Raw genomic sequence first — 18,077 nt, 5'->3', positions numbered from 1 at the left:
CAAAAATTCTTCAGTGCAAACCCCAGAATATTCGGTAACCGCAAACTGCCCTTTACCCACCGTATTTTCTGAACTGTTCTGATATAAGGTCAGCATGACAATCATATGACTTCCTACTCAAAGGGAAAAAAAAAACACCTCACCATAATATAAAGATATAAACTGTCTCAAATAAATATGAAGATTTAAGAACACGTACATCAGTAGGTTTAAAATTTTTTTATTGTGCTGCCAAGAGCCAAATTACAAGAAACCGCCTTACAGTTAAAAAAGTAAACAAGCAATCTGCTGAACCGCAGTGCACTCCGAGTGCCACGTATGCATCTATTTTTCAGAAAATTATATCTGCATTTCTCTTACAAGAGCACAACAGGAACCAAAGTAAAAGAGTGTAATGGATACAGCACATAGGATAAATCATATCTTTAAAATAATAATAATAAAATAATAATAATAAAAAACATTTTACACCATGTCCTATATCCTGCTAATATTTTCAGAATATGGCCTTGATTGTAAAACAAAAGCAAGCATTTACAATTTCTGGATAAAGACTGCTTACTCTTATGCAAGGAATGGATGTCTTGTCTTGACAAAATCTTTGTAGTAACTGGACAGAAACATCTCTGTTTCAATATCAGATTGAGTATAAAACACTGGGGAGACTACATTTTTTCGTGTTGGTGGTTGGAAACTGAAGTTATATAAGCAGAAAAAATGTTGACCCTTAATGATACACCTATTTTTTTCTTTGATGCAAACAGCTAGAACACCTTTTTGATATTCTAAAACAAAAAAATTGTTAATCTTCAGATTAATAAATTAGGTCATTATAATAATAAATTAGTTTTTTTTTCAGTTTTAAAGTTCAGCAACCTCTGACCAAGTATTTACAACAATACTTGAGAGTTCCTTTACAAAAAATACATTTTCTTTTCACATTAAGCATACTGGGTATCTGTGTCTCTTATGACAAGCATTTGTAAAAGAAAAAAGGCAATGCACAAATGGGTAATTAGTATAAAAGTGCCAAGACCTGTTTGGAAAGTTAACATTGTATTATACAGTCAGAATTATAAATGAGGCAAGCTACAACAAAATTCCAGCTTAATGTGGACAATATTCCAGTAGTTGTTTCAAACAATCGTTTGAAAAAAAAAGAAAAAAAAAAGAAAGGAAAAAAAAAAAAAGAAAATCCAGGAGCTGATGGTGTTATTCTATGGAGCTGATTAGTGCTGCATGTATATTGTCATCAGTGTCTCTAGCCAATGCATTCATTAAAAAGCCTTTTTAAGGCTAAGCAGGAAAAGAAAAATAAGAAACACCCTGAAATGTAGCAAGTAGCAAGAGCAACGCTTACTGCTATAATCGTGCACGTACTGTACACACGCAAACACAAGAGTGCACACACACACGCGCACACAAACACTTTCAAATCAAATCAAACTGTAGGTAGAATGAGATGCTCTTTTCTTGTCTTTTCTAAACTCACAAGCGATTAAGCACTGATATGGAATGCCTGTTTATCTGTTTCTGCTCTGGGTAAAATCTCTCTCAGATAAAAATACATTCAACAAGAAAAAAAATAGAAAAAAATATATACTGTATACATAGTATTTTATATATACAGTATATATATGTATAGTGCATATACACATGCATGTATATATACGTATGTATACCTACATGCATTTGTATATACATATATATACACAAACATACAAATACTTTTTGTTGTTTTTAGCATAATTATATTTACATAAATATTCCTATAATGCTAAAGTTTAAAGAAGCATGATCTCCTTTTTTTTTTTTTTCTGAGCTTCAAAAAAGGTGCTTGAGTAATATACAATTAAAATTAAGCAGCTTCCTAGCATGGAAGTAGTTTCTAAATCTGCATACCAGTAAATAAGAACATCAACAGGAAAAAAAAAACAACCTTAAAACAGTCTCTTTTTAACTCTCTTTTAAGCAAGAGCTTTGTCCAACAAAAAATATTTTTCCTTCTCCTGTATGAACAACCAGAGATTGATATAAAATAACAAAACAAAACCATAACAGACAAAACAAACAAACAAAAGCCCCTGGAACTGCATGGTGTTCTTGACTTTTCCTTCCTTCCTTCAATACTGCTGTCAAAAGATCCAGTGCTCATATCAGGAATTACTTAGGCCTCAGTCATTTGCTAACTCTGCCAAAGTCTGGCTAATCTAGCCAATCAGCTTTGAAGAAAACAAAACTAAAACAAAAACAAAAAGCAGCACAAGGTATCATTTTATACATCCTTAATAAACCCACCCTTTATTTTCTGCTATAACCTTTTCCTTGCTATTTCATCAACTACTGCAGCTTCTCATCATATAGAAAAATATTTGCAGCTACACCACACCTGTGATGTGACAAACTCTGTTCTATGACTATATTATTGTAGCAACAGCTGGAAAAAAAAATCAGACCTTTTCATATTTTTTCACCTGGGGTTAGGATTTGCTGCAACAGATGCAATTTCAGAGCAACAAGAAAAGCCACTATCCTGCTGCTCGGCAGTATTCTTTATTCATTTTCTCCTCCAGCCAAGCATGACCAGCTTTTCTTCTCTGAAGCTTTCTTTTACTTTATTGCCTACCCCTAGCCCCTGATTCCCCCTCCCAAAAAACCTCTATAGCTATGTTACAAGCAAATACACCTTAACAAGTTTTAAAACTTTGGTTCTAAGAAAACACTTGGTCAGTTATCTCAAGGAAAAGTGGGAATGCTTTTTCTGGCACATTGCAGGAGTCAGAGCTCATCCCAGTAAGGTCTTAGAGCTGTACATGTAGTCACAAATCCAATACAATCCACTAAGCAAGTGCACAATTCTAGTTTTATTTTAATAGCAGACTTAGTCTCTCTCTCTCTCTCTTTCTTAAATCCTCAGTAAGGGTGCAATTCTTCAAACTGTTTGATAGAAATTATCTGCCTGTAGGTTGTTCTGTTTTTGCATGCTGTAAAATCCACTGTATCTTGAATCTGGGTCTGCAATTCTTAGCATCCTCTGAGAACTGTCCACCTGGACCATGGTACCTTTCTTGCAGTCCACATATACCAGTTGATTGTTTAGGCAGGAAGGCTGTTAAAACAGAAAGGGAACATTGAATCAGTCAAAAAAAAGTTTGCATTCGACCCATAACTAACAAATGTTTGTGGTCCATAAACACAAGGGGAAATCAAATTGGCAATGAAAACCTGAACTCTTGCTAAGCTTGGTAAAGGTTTATGCCAGGCACAATAATATACCAACATGCTCTTACAAATCACCATTTTTCATCTTCTCAGTGAAGTTCTGGTATTCTTATATCCCACATGGACTGGTTAAACCATTATCTATTAGTCTACCAACACACAAGGGCTTCAATTTGTTGCCTTGGATGTGCAGGAAGTTGTTTCCAAGACTTTAACAGCCTCTTTATTGCTGATCGTTTTCAAGAATGTTTCGTTCCAGGTTACAAATCCACTAAGATAATGGGAGAGATTTTCTTTTTTATTTTTTTTTTATTCATGCAATTGAAGTCAGATAGTCTCCCATGTTAAATGTGAGATTGTGAGAGAAGCAATTCTATGGAAACCAGTTGATTCACAGGTGAGAAAACAGTTTACAACAAAACCAGGAATAAGAACACAAAATGAGGCCTCATTTTTACAATATGAAAGGGATATTTTATGTGAAATGAAGGAGCAGCAGACAAGATCTCCCATTGCCAGGCTAAATTTGAGAATGTGTAGCAGAAATGCAAAATCTCTCAGATAACTGTGGAAAAACCTGTAATTCTTGATAGAAAAGACTGTGCTTACGCAGTATGTTCTCTTCAACAATATACCTGTCTTCTAGTGTATCTTATGCATCATCCTTTACAGACCACTTCTTCTAAAATTCTTCAATACAAATTACTCAATCCTGTAGACTATTACGTATCTTAGTATCTATATGTTTACTTTTAGATTAACATCAAATGTTAATTTATCTTCCTTTTTTTCTTTCTGTTTTCTTAGCATATTTAAACATCTATAAGCTTCAAAACTTCTTTCCTGCAGTCATCGCAGAGAAAGCAGAAAGAAAATCTGATGACAACAGATCAGCTATGGAAGAGAACATACAGCTATAAGGGCACAATGCAGAATGCTCCCCTCTGAAGAAAGGTAGCTTCAATCCAAAAAGTCCTAGGAACCACTGAGTGGGGGAATATATTTGCTCAAAAAACTAAATTATTTTATTCCATTAGCATCAGGGGGATGAAAGAAATGAAAAACTACATAATAATGGTTGATGATTTCTCTGTTATTTCTGGAAAAAGTGAAAGATATCATCTGAAATACTGTGTCTGGCAAAAAAGGGATGGCTTTGTGGGACTGTGTTGTTATTGGATAGGCTGAACAACAGTGTTCAGTCTGTGGTATTTCTAGTATAAATAAATAACTGTAATAAAAACCTTTATTGGTCTGAAATTCATTGAACTTTTTGTAAATGCTGAACATTACATTAAAATTATCCTTCCTTGAGGACTTGGGTATTTCTGCCTGGTGTAAGGAATTAAAGTTTTCATCTTTTGTGAAAACTTTTTTTTTCCTCCTTTTTTTTTTTTCATTTACCTACAGGAAGTACTTTTAAAAGTTTCTCTCAGTGTCATTCCAGTCAAGCGAATCACTTCTTTTATTCGCATGCTGAAGTAACAAGTGGAAGTGGAAACATCGGCCAAATGTAGAATTACTGATTATAGTTCCTCAGTTAATAAGTTGTGATTTTCACTTCAGCTTCAGTCACTTTGTCACATAACACATTTGGGTGGAAAGCAGCCTGAGAGTAAATCCATTAGAGTTAGAAATGAATTTTTAAATGGATTCCTTAAGAAACTCAGAAACTAGCATCATTTACTTGGTTTGAAAGACTGGAAATGGAATAAAGTTGATTTTTCATGCTTTCTGTTTAACTAAAATTGAATTCAACTATATGCTCTGACTGTATTTGCCAACTTTTTGAAAACGATTTTTTAAAAAAATGTTCCTCAGCAGTGAAAGAATAGGGACAATTCGTTTTTTAAAACTACTGTATTATTCTTCTACCTGAAACTGAAGAAAAGATGCTTTCAAGAAAGACACTTCTCTCAAATGTGTTCTAAATGAGAAACAGTAATATATTAGATGTATGGACAAAGCCTGTCTGATTAGAACTATGAAGTGTGAGGGAGATAAACTGGGGAACAGATATAAAGGGAATTTGAATATGGAGTGAGGGCTTTGTCTGCTGATGGAACTATTACTCAAAACAGAACAATACAATGCTTATTTCAGTGTTCATTTCCAAGCTCCCTGCTTCTTCCTTTTTTTAATTTATAATTTCAGAACACTTAGTAGCTAGCTTTTTCCCAAGATCTCTTCAAATATTAATTCCAGAACCTTATGATGCAGTTATTAGAAAATGTGATATACACTACTAGTACGTACAATACCTGATGTTGGATAATTGCACAATATCTGATGTTGGACAATTGCTTTCTAAACTTTTATCCACTTTAAAAGTAAAATGTTCTCTCAAGAGATTGACTGCAGATGGGAGTTGCATGCATTTATGTACACACACACACAGGGTTTTTTTTTTGGGGGGGTGAACTTTATTTCTATGTAGTGACCACTCATTACTGTGTGGTGCAACAAATTACTGCTTTTCATTTGACAGCGAAAATAATCCTTCAGGAGATTAAATAAATACTAACAGCCTGATGGGTATGACATGGTTTCAGGCATAAGGAAAAAATAATTTAAGAGAGTGATGTGAATTCGATTGCATCTCACAGAATATAGGAGTTAATCTTGTTTTTCAGAAAGGTGAGAACCTGGAAATAGGCATGGACACGGCACCTTTGTTGGAGCTTTGTAGCAGGACACTGGAATCCACTGCTTTTTCTGATTGACGAGCAGAAGGACAATGATCAGTAACAGTGCTATCGTGATTGGAATTGTCACTAAGGCAACAGAGCTGACTGACGCATCTTCACTGGGGTGCGGTCCACTTCCACTTCTGTACTCTCCCTGGAGATGATTCATGTCTGCAAGGCAAACGTGAGCATTTGTTAGTAATGGTAAATAGGCCACAACCATAAAGAAGAATCTAATTATAAAAGTCCCAGTCACAAATCCTGTCATTCACATGAATTTGGACTTTTTTTCCTGAAATGTCATCTTATTGGGAACAACTGAAATTGGAATAACTGAAAGCTAGTATTTAGTATAGTGACTATATTAGCCAGGAAAAAGCCATCAAAAAGAGAGAAAACTTTATGAAATCTAAAGGAGGAATAAAAAGCAACTCCGACTTAGTTGCATTCACTTCATCTTATTTGATCACAACTGAATTCCCATTCATACAAAAATCAAGCTGTGTTTCTATGCTGTGGAAAACCTGGAAGTCTTACAATGAAAGTATATATATATATGTTTTTTTAAGCTGATAAGACAGTGCAGACATGTATGCTCATTTGTTGAGAACATATCACAATACTTGCACCACTCAGCCTGTGAAAACAGACTACTGGCAGTCTACTAGACTCTATCTTTTCATGTAATTATAGAGCATTCCCACATAGTTTTCAGTGTGCGTTTACAAGTTCTCAGCCAGGATAGATGGAAAACAGATACCAATGCCTATGAGAAACGAAAAAGTTGCCATTGAAAAGTGTAACCTTTCTCCTAGCCATCAAACAGTAGTATGCTATGAGATGATCCCTGGATATAGCTAAATAAATACAAGTTTTGGTATTGCTTCAATTAGAAAGAGTTAAAAAAGACTGTGACATAGAGTGTTTTCCCCTACCCTAGAATAACGATTTCAGTATAGTTTTAAACAAGAGATGGTTTTACATCATTAGGTAACATTATTAGCTGTGCCATTATACTTAGTGTTTTTTTTTTTTTTTCTCCATTCATTTTTCTGTGGCATATATTAACTTGTGGTACATTTTCCTGTTTTTATTTTTCAATACAAGAATGTCATATGGACCAAATCAAGGTTTATCAACTCCAATGGCATGGTAACAGCCTGCTTTTTGTATCAAAAAAGACACTGCAGAATCACTCCTCTTTCATCGTTTTATCATTTCCTTAATTTTATAGAACTCCATCAAACCAACACAGATGTCTCTTCCAAGCTGAAGATGTAATGATAATGAGATCAAATTGCATAAATACAGTTCAGTAGACTGACTCATCCTAACTCAAAACAAATTCATGTAACAGTTACTGCACTAAGGAGTATTCTGCCTTTTTCAAAGCATTACACAGATGGTACCAGAATTGAAAAAGTAAGTGTGTTAAAACCTGGGGAATAAACATAGACCTGAGTTAGCCCTGTTTATCTCAGATCTTACCTCTGTGAATGTGGATGATGTCATTTTCACTTGGTGTTGGCCAGTTTGGTACTTCTAATTCAATGTCTCCTCGATGATTTGTCTTCTCAATGGGGATGTTAGTAGGTTCAGGTACATACATCTCTGCAAAATGAGATAAATGTCTTTCATGGGCTTCATAACTTTCTAGTACTGCTCTTAATTCAGAAGATACGTTTGGCCATCTGCTTTGTCCTATGAAGCTTTTCATTTGTTTTAGAATTTTAACTACAACTACGGGATTTTGTTTTGATTTTGATTCAATGTAATATCCTTATTTTGTGTTACAATTTTTCCTCTATTACAATTCCTCTGTTACAATTTTTCCTCATCCTGTATACAGAATACATGCCTGCTGCCATTCACATTATCCTAATGTGAATGGAATGAAATACTCCTATAGACAATTCTTTGCTTTTGAAAATACCATTTCAAAACACATACTTCACCACAGCCATGCTTCTTTTGTGGTACTAAACAGCAAAAATGCTACATCTTCCAGCTGATATGTAACTGACAATTGCTGGCTTCTTCGCTTTCCTTTTTTTTTTTTTCCCTGTTATCCCCAAAGTAGGAGAATTGCAAGAGTTGCTACTGCTGAACCTCCCCAAGTGTCCTGCCAGCAGTAGTTACCAGCAGACTTAAGGGCAAAGACCTGCAGAAATATGTCAGGGCTAGCATTAAAAAGCAGTCGTAATTCTTATGTCCCCTGTGTCAACAGCTAAGAAAATTTTGTATTACATATACAGCAAAGTAAAATGATAAATTAGGAATATAATATTTGAAAAGTAATGAGAGACTTAGAAGGGACAGAAATGTTAATCACTGACAGAAATTGCAGAGGCGTAAAAATATTAATTTTCCTACATCACTATTGTATTTTCATAAACTTGTAAACCAACAGAGAGCAGGGTCAAACAACTAATTTTTGAGTCTGCATTTCTTAGAATAAGTAAAATTCAAACTCTACATTTGCACAATATACCTATCTGTTATTTGCTTTCTCTGAAGTCTAAATGTTTGTAATCTCTTGTACACCATTCAGTATGGACTGATGTTCAAAAACCAATAAAAAAACCTGATTATCAGTGCTGGAAAGCAGCAGTACAATAATCTGGGTGGTCACATCACATTACCTGGACACATGGGACAGCAGCTTCCCTCCACGTTGATGGGTTCTGCACAAGGGAGGGGTGGGCAGCTGACAGTGGAGCAGAGTGTCTGACCCTGCAGGCAGTAGCAGTGTGTGCAGCTGTCGATGTCCCAGCGTTCCTCATCTGCGTATGTTTTTCCATTGAAGTGGCAGACCACTTTCTTTGGTACTGTATCTTCTGTTGAAAGAGAACGGAGCAGTGTGATGATGTGGTGATGGCCAATTGCACACAGATCTGATCTTTTCCCCAAATACAAAAGTGAAGCAATAGCTATAAAGAAATCCCAGCTAAAATTAAAAGATGCTCTCCACATCTTTCAACAAAGATTTTTCAGAAGCAGTGTAATTTCTGCTTCTTTATGAAGTACATAATTAGCCCGAGCTGCTGCTTCTCATTTTCCTCATGCAAAAGGCTAGAAGATGGATGACTGGGATATGATGATATCAAAAGCGCTGTGAAAATTAAGAGAAACTTTTTTGTTGATGTTGTTGGATTAAGACTCCCAACTCCTACACTTCCTTCTGTTTTCCTAGTAAACCCTATTTAAATAACAACAACAACCACCAAACAAACAAACTGCTACGTACAGTTCTAATTACCAAGGTTCAAGACAGACAAACTCAGTCTGGAATGCTTGAAGAAAAGACTCAGCAGGATGCTGAAGAGGATGAAGCAACTCTCAGGTGACATAACTAGAAGAGCTCAGACTATTTATTATGATAAAACAGATATCAAGGGCATTTGATTATTCTCTGTAACCACATCAATGGAAACCCCCCAAGAAATTGCACTCAGTATGTTTTCTCATGGTTCGTATTAAATAAATTAGAAATTGGTGGGATCTTAATCCTAAAAAGCAAGGTTCCAGAACACCTTTTCCAATGATTGTTATAAAACTAACAACTTTTTAGATAGATTTTGACACATTGGGTAATAGAGACCCAGACATGATGAAGCAAGCAGGTCTTGGAGCATTTATTTTCTACTTAAGCATTCAATAAACCTCATTTTAATGCTGCATCCTATGCAAGTTTTTCAGGTGGTCTACTGTATATCTTCTGTTTCACTGAGAAGACAGTCATGAACTGCTTAGCCTAGGACATTTTTTTGTTGCTATAGGATTTTATACATTATCAGAAAACCCCAAAAGACAACAACAAAACAAACTAAAAACAAACAAAAACCCCACAATACACAGCAGAACTCCCAAAAGCCAAAGAGCACCTCATTTTCATGTTAGCTTCTGTCTTCTGCTAGGGGCAGAAATTATGATGAAGAAATATGGTGATAATACTGAATTTTCAGATTAAGCAGATGCATGAGATAGCAGAACCAAATCACAAAATAACTTATTAAGCTGTCAGAGAAGTGCTGATATAAGGTTAATATTCACACAGATTGTCTATATAAATAGGTCAGCCAGAATTACCTCCCAAATATAAATATAAAGCCTTATTAAACATTTTGGCCATCGTTACATATTTTAATTAGTGACAACATAATAGACTGACATCATCCAGAATAACAAGGTTAGCAGTCAGCAGACCAGTGTCACAGATCTTGACACAGTAAATTCAAATGCAAAAATAGACCAGCAAGAAGAGTACTACTGAGAAAATACTAATGAAAGTATCCAAACATCTTAAATGTTCCAGAGGGCCGTGGTACAGGCATCCAGTGGCTTCCACGGGTTTAAGTATGTGTCTCAACCAGTGGAGACCTGTGTAGGTTAGAATGTAGGCTGGGGAGAGGGTGAGGAGCACAGCCTGAGCAGTCCTCTACTTCCTACTATGTATGCAGAACTAAAGCTGAGCGCTCCCTGTGTGACTTCTTCAAGTCAGCAGCCTGGTTGGCTGGAAAAGTCCTCTGAGTTGCTCAGGTTTTTGTGAATTTATAAAGAATGCATGACAATTTAATACATACAGTAAGTGTTTTATTAGCAAAATGAACAAAGATAAACTCAGAGCAGCAGTATTGCACCTATGAACCTTGAGAGGATAGTCCTTTAATTCCTAAGAAAGTATTATCTCATGCATCATTCCTGCTTGGTGTCCACCTCTATGAGAATATAAACACAGGATTTATCCCTAACACAGGCTACACCACCACCAAGTGCTCAAGGACAATGGAAACGAAGGAGAAAAACAGGGAGAAACCCACATACAAAAATGCAGTTCAAAAGACAGCATAGCTCTACCTGTCTTTTCTCAAATTTCCTCTAACTTCACCAGGAAATCAAACACATCTGGTAAGCACACAGTCAGTGCTGTTTTCTGCATAAGACTAATCTTCTCTTTAATCAAATGGATATCCCTTTATCCTTTCTAAAGTAGAAGGTTATCTTTCCAAATTAATCTTCCTTTGCACAAGAAAGAAAAATGTTGAACATACAGGAGGAATTTGAGGATTCAGAAAAACAACAAAGCATCCAAGGCCTGCATGATTTTGAATTTAAACCTATACTAACTAGTTTGACATAAACAAGATCTGGATCCCGAAAGAAGAAGAACAAAACAGTGCTAAAGCCCAACATCAATCTGAAATTCCAAAAAATGAAGGTCTGTTACTACAGTTTGCCTACTAAATACTTGATCAGCTACTAATGAAAAGAGGAAGGAAGAATCTCTACCAAGAAGTGCTTCACAATTCTCAAGAAATGAAGAGCAGAACAGTGAGAAACAGTACTAAGGCTCATGTTCTGACTACTGGTTTCATTGCCACACACTTGTATATACTCTATACCTTTATACATTAAAACATATTCTAGATTAAAATGAGCTTTATGGTTGCAAAGTCTATCACTGGAAGGAAAGCCTGCAGAGAGACAGTTGTCAAAGGAATTTTAAATCCTCCCCCTTTTGTATGCAAGCCATAATGAAAAAGTAGTAATAGGGTAAGATAATCCTTTCTCCTCAAAATGGCTTTATCAGGAATCCAAGCAAGGTTGCATGGGCAACTGAAAAGTTGATACTTCCCGTCTTTTCCAAGCATTTCTCTGATGGAGGTCCTTGCATATGCTATAGAATTGTATCACCTATTGTTAAAGATTTTTTTTTTCTGCAGCAAATTAAAGATTTTGAGAGCTGTATCAATGGTACATATCTGAAAGAACTTCAACACCTTTCTGATGAAGAATTGTATTGTTAATAGATGGCAAAGTTGGGTCACATGTTCCATTAACAATACTCACAGCCCATCAATTTTAAGATATACTTTTTTACTGAATTATTATCCACTTTTCCACCCATTTTCTATTGGAAATATAGGCTATGGTAAATTCTGAATGCATTCCAGCAATGCTACAAAAACTTAATTTCAGAAAGTTCATTATAGAATTCTTCTCTATCGGCACCTTCCATCCTTCCATTCTACAGCCACTGTACTTACTGCAATAACACTTAAAAGCTTATAATCTTTTAATTAATCTTATAATTAATCTTTTATTAATGTTATTGAATATCTTGTATAATATATATGTTATCTGGCAGATATTCGTTTAAATTAAATAATTTTTGTGTAATGTTTTCATGCAGTAAGGTAAATTACCAACTAATTTTTCAGGAGGATGTCCTCTTGTTTGTATGCGAATTACATTTTTATCTTTCTGCACTTGCACCTCAAAACTGCAAGTAATGATCCTCAAAGCTCCCTACGTAGACTTTATGCTCTTCAGTTCAAAAGAAGGCACAAACTGCATTTCCCCAAAATAGGCGGAATTTCAATTCAGAAATAAATCTTCTTTCTTATTCCCAAGAAGGGAATAGCAAGTTATCAACTATTTTTATTTGCTCACCAATACAATATGGACAACACTGTCCCTTTCTCAACACAGGTCTCTCACAGGATACTGGTGGGCAAGACTCAGAGTAGCATCTAATCACACCATCCATGCAAATGCAGCTAGTGCAGACATTGGGCTTCCAGGACTCAGCTGTCAAAAAAATATCTCCTTCGTCGTTTTTGCAGTAACTGGGCATGCTCTCATTGCTTGAGGAAGAGGGTTGAAGAGGCTCATCTGTAAATATAAACAGATTAAGTTATTTAACTTACAGTAGCTAACTTCTCTGATATTTCTTCTACATAGGGTTCAATCTTCACATGCGTGCCTATTCAGTCTCTGCACTTCTCATGGTAAGGTCTAGAATAAAGTTGATGTATACCTTTACTGAGTTTATTCAAAAAAAAAAAAAAAAAGTGAAGTTATCAATCATATCAGGAATGACCTCTCGGAAAGGGACTTTAAATGTTCTAAACTGAATGGCATACATGAATTCACCTTAGAATTAGAGAGATTAAATTTTAAATTTAAAAAAATTTAAATGTCCCATGTCAGTTCAAGGCCTTGAACGATGCAAAGTCAAAAGCTGTTATGCTGCTGTCATCTTCATCTTCATATAGGAGCTGATTATAAGCTGTGGATAAACAGATGGAGCTTGATCAGGCTTCATCTTAATGCGAATGGGTCTGCTCTAATTCTCATGCACTCACATGCGGGGACATTTCTCCAGTTAAGCTGTATTTTAACAGACATTATAGATCAAGAAATATGACTGTAGGTGCAGAGAACATGTAAGAAAGAAGAAAAAAAGATTCATAAGAGTTCTCAATCTAACTATGCAAGATAGGAGACTAAGCTTCTCATGTAGCCAGTGAAGAAAGATCAACTTCTTCAAACTGTATTTTGAAGTTAAACAAAATGAATGTTCACCATTAATAATAAGAAAAAAATAGAAGTCAGGAGAACTGGCTAACTTTTTCACTGAAAACACATAATCAAGAAAAAAAATATCTCCCAAACCAACAAAAACCCTGAGGAAGAAATGGCAAAACCTAACTTTTTAATTTAAAATTAGATGTTTAGATTTTGTTTTATATAAAGACAAATATTTTCTCAGCAAGTTCACGTACAAATCCTGGGTTTGCACTGCATTTCCACTGCAATAAACTCCCTCATTTGCTATGTAAAATAGGAATTCACATTTATTTATAATTGTATCTCTTTCCTCAGGGAAAAGCAAATCCTGTTACCTTCTAGACACTGTGAGGCAGTCTACTGCTGGGCTGGAATGCTTTGATGTTAGTCAGTTGCCTTCAAGTCACTCTCAAATCACATCAGGTGAAGATAAAAGCAAACACAAGTACTTTTGTGACCAAATTCCACATATCCAACCCTTACATTATTAGATTGCCCTCAGAGATGATGTCCAAACTTCAGAAACATGAGTCCCCTAACATATTAGGTAACTCTTGCACACAGTCAAATTTTGCAGCTGAAATGGAGACTGCAGACTCGCACTCCAAAATTCTAAAGACACGACAACACACCTGCGTACAACAACCATGTATGCACTGAAACATTTAATATTCATATCATAAATTCTAAGATTAAGAAAGGACTCTGATGAAAGCTGGTTGGTAATATATACCTGGACACTGAGGACAGCAGGAGTCCTGTGTGCGGGTGGGGTTTTGACACAGAAGAGGAGGACAGACTTCAGTCTCACACAGGACTCGTCCACTGTGGCATGTACATTGCGTGCAAGAATCAATATTCCACGTCTCTCCTTCTACAAAGTATTCGCCACCAGGAGCATGACAGATTGAAGGACTGGTGAGCTCTGGCTTCTGCACAATTATTTCATCTGGAAAAAACAGAATTGGAAGATAAGCAAAAACAACCATGACTCCAATGATTAAAAAATATACCCAACCTTTATTTATTTCTGTTATTATTGAAAATATTAGGATTAACAAAACTGGCTATTAATACATTCTTAATGAAGCTCTTTTGACTTTGTGTCACTTACCCGTATCTTACAGAAAATGTTAAAAAAGAACAAGAAACAATTTGGGAATCAATCTGAATTGTTAATAGTTAATATAAATCAGAGATAACCAAGTATTCTTGACATTTCAGAAAGAAATCAAACTAATCTATAACATGGGAATGCCGAGAAACAATTGTCATTTTCTGAAAATGTATACTGACTGGACAATATCTAAACTGCTAAATATTGCATAACTGTAATTCCTGAAAGGATGGATAAGTATGCAATCAGTCTGGGACTTGGGAAGATTCAACTGTGTGCCTTAAAAATCCTAAATGATTTGTGTCTGTAACGTTTGGTGCCAGATTAAAAACAAGAACAAAGAAACCCCAGCTCCTAAAAACTTAAAAGCACTTAACACTGGTAGAAGTACATCATAAAAGAGGATTGTTCCATAAAACCAAACCAAACCAAACCAAAAACCCAAACATCTGCAGTAGTAACTTCATAAAAATTGAGCCCAAGGTGAGCAAAGTGTATATACTTTTATTTTCAGTGACTGTGTCACCAAATTAATCTTAATTCCGTTTCACGCAATTAATTTCATTAAGTCTACAGCCCTAGCTAAAGACTCATCCAGCATCTAATGCAGGCAGTTAGAGGCAATCTGACCTCCTTCGAGTTGAGAAAGGAACTGGAGCTATTTCCCTTGATCAGCATGAGCGTTCTCCAACCACTGGGGTATTAAAAAAAATGGGTGTTCTCTCTTCGCCATTGGGTGTTTTAAAAATAAAAAAGAGATGTGTCCTGCACTTTGAAAGTGTTTAAGCAATTACCATCCATAAATTTCTGCCATGGACAACATCTGCACAGCCTGGTTAAGAAGTTTCTCTTCCACATAAGGTGTGAGCTTCAAAACAACAACGCAACTTTGCAATCTACTTTTCTAATAAAAGAGTCCCATATCCTTTTGAGGACTATGCTCTTCCACTTACCATAGGGTGAAAATTGGATTAGAGATTGACATTTGTTGATGCAATCTAAGAACATACATCATCTTACATCCTAAGGAGGATATACTCTTGTGTCATATTCAGAAAGAGTATTTGGCTACTTATTTTGTCCCAAGGATTTCCTGTTCTTTCCAAAGAAATCGAAGCTGTTCATAATTGCTTGAATCCTGGTAGTGCCTTGTTACTGTTTTGTTATTCATATTAGCATCACGAGCCTCGTTGGTCCTACTTGTAACGTGACTTCCAATCAAGCCATAGACAATATCACTATATTACAAACAAATCTATTCAGCACATAAAATATTGTAGGAATCAATCTGAAGTCAGGGGACATTACTCTTTTACTCTTCCCAAACTGTAATAAAGCAAAGTTCTTTCATAGATGTTTTCCATATTATCACTTCTTATTACAATTATATTGGAATGCGACATTTATTGTACTTGGCCTTCCCACCTAAAGAATGAAAATAATTTTCTCCTGCTGGTGGCATAGGAACAGTCCCTCAGAACATAGAGTCATGATATTCAATTGCTTAAGACATCTCTTTAAATGTATACTTCATTTATACTTAAACTGAATGAGTTTTAATGTATCATGAAACACCACACACAAGAAATGAAGCCCAATTACAAAGAATGCAGAAGAGGTCACATTACCTGGACATGATGGGCAACACTGCCCTGGATGTATGGTGGGGTTGCCACAATTAGGAACAGGGCAGGTGATCAAGGCACACATTTCCCTTCCGTTGTGACAGTAACATTCCCTGCAGCCATCATGCCAGCTCTCTTCATTTTCATGTCGGCGCCCATCCATTGACAGGCAAGAGCCTGTTTTAACTGGAGGCATAAGAGAAGCAGTTGCCTCTGCAAGAAGACAAAGGAAAATGTTATTTCCTAAAAAGCTTAGAAAAACATATTAAAGCACATATAAGATCAAGTGATTAATAATTTTATCATTTACACTTAGAAATAAAGTAAACTTTAGACAATTCAAAGGTACACTGAAGGGGATGGTAAGCCATAGTAGAATTTATTTCCTTTAAAAATGTAATCACTTCTTTCTGTTGTGCCTATAACTGTTTTTAGTAGTATAAAAATTCAGTACTGGTTAAATAATGTAAGGGGAAAAAATGAAAGGTAACAGAAGGAAATGGTTGAAAGCATAGGGCATATTTAAAATGAACCAGAATATTTTTATATCTTACAGTGTATTATATTATCTATAATGTGAATACCTGATAGGTGGTAGAACATGAAAGTATTTAGAAGAGCTAAGAATGGTTCCATATATACTGTGAATGTAAAAAAACAAAAAAATTACAAGCAAGTTCTAATGAGATCATGCCAGATACTAGAAATATTTCATAAAACACTACCCGCAAGAAATTATGTGTGTCAGTTACTTTTAAGTGATGTTTGGAAGATGACTGCTCTGACAATTTTATCCCTCATTCCTGGGTTTTACTGCAATGAGAATGCAGCTGTTGGAATGCTGCGGTACTTGCACGCAGCAAGAACAGGCAAGCTTTCGGTCTAGGGAGGATGAAGTCTCATTTGTATCCTAAGGGGGTATTTAAGTGCTGAAAGACTCAGCCTCAGTATATTCTTTGTTTATCAGCAGAGTGAATTTAGAGCCTAACAATCCCTCACCCTCATCATTATTATGATGAAGGATTTTGGATCACTTTGTCAGTGAGCTCTTTTTCAGTGGTACATAAACACTTACATATGTAAGGTTATTTGTATTAAAGATGCTTATGCATCTTTCTGTTTAAAAAAGGATGCAATACGAAAAGTAGTAGTGTTAAAGTGTATTTTTAATTAGTTTTCTTTTCTCTCTTTTTATTTATTTATTAATTAACATATAGGTCAGCACTTTATCTGTGACGGATCTGTCAATGGTGGCCTAAGAACGACAAGCAGATGTTATGAAGTGGGTTTGATACACATTATCAGAATATAAACCCAATAAACAGAAATTACATCAGTATACTATTTTGTGAATTCCAAAAAAATACAGAAAAAATAAAAAATCAAAATGGCACGGAGTAAAATACTTCTAAAAACAATTTTAATCTTATTTAATGAACAGAAACACTATGGAAAAGTTACATATAGTTACTACACATTTATATGGTATAATACTGAATGGTATCACTGGAATACTGTCTTACATTAAAATCATTATTGATAGATGTAGGTCATGGATGAGAATACTCTTCCTTAATAAATATTTTAAAGTTTCTGATGAACTCAAGCTTTTGTTTTTAAGATATTCTTATGTACACTTCTAAATTTGAAAAAGCAAACCATGCATATAGGCAGATACTCAAGATTAGCTCAATAAACTGAGATTTACTTAAAAATTGAAAAGTGAAAACAAAGTTGCACAAAGGATAACACTTAAAGTGGAAACCAAATGCCGAAATACAGAGTAGGAATAACTGCATGGTGAGCTACGGCTGAAAATAATCTCAGAATTATAGTAGTTTACAAGTAAAATACTGGTCAGGAATGTGACACTACTAAAGTAAAGGGAAGTTCAGCTTTGGATATCATACAGGGGTGCCATACATTTAAATGCAGTACTACTAAATCTACTATTTGGGAGGTTATGCTGATGCAAAAGTGAAATATCCAGCTCTAGAACTGCAATGAAAGATCACAAGAACTGGGCTTATTTGGCTGAAAATAATACATTTAGGAGGCTCTAATTGCAAAAGC

The 18,077-nt window shown here is 35.3% G+C and overlaps 1 protein-coding gene across 1 annotated transcript in view; it reads right to left on the bottom strand.

Moving 5' to 3' along the window:
- Nucleotides 1-207: 207 nt before the first annotated feature.
- Nucleotides 208-18,077, bottom strand: part of CRIM1 (cysteine rich transmembrane BMP regulator 1) — a 181,361-nt gene continuing 163,491 nt past the window's right edge. Inside the window, exons 11-17 of the mRNA XM_040550892.1 lie at nt 16,008-16,217; nt 13,996-14,211; nt 12,363-12,584; nt 8,552-8,746; nt 7,398-7,520; nt 5,893-6,080; nt 208-3,109 (exon numbers count right to left, since the gene is read on the bottom strand). Of these exons, the coding sequence (XP_040406826.1) occupies nt 2,933-3,109; nt 5,893-6,080; nt 7,398-7,520; nt 8,552-8,746; nt 12,363-12,584; nt 13,996-14,211; nt 16,008-16,217 (1,331 nt within the window). The 3' untranslated portion in view covers nt 208-2,932. The remainder of the gene's footprint in view (nt 3,110-5,892; nt 6,081-7,397; nt 7,521-8,551; nt 8,747-12,362; nt 12,585-13,995; nt 14,212-16,007; nt 16,218-18,077) is intronic.

This window comes from Cygnus olor, chromosome 3 (assembly GCF_009769625.2).
Source record: "Cygnus olor isolate bCygOlo1 chromosome 3, bCygOlo1.pri.v2, whole genome shotgun sequence".
NCBI lineage: Eukaryota > Metazoa > Chordata > Aves > Anseriformes > Anatidae > Cygnus > Cygnus olor.
This window is presented reverse-complemented; position numbering and strand designations above follow the sequence as displayed.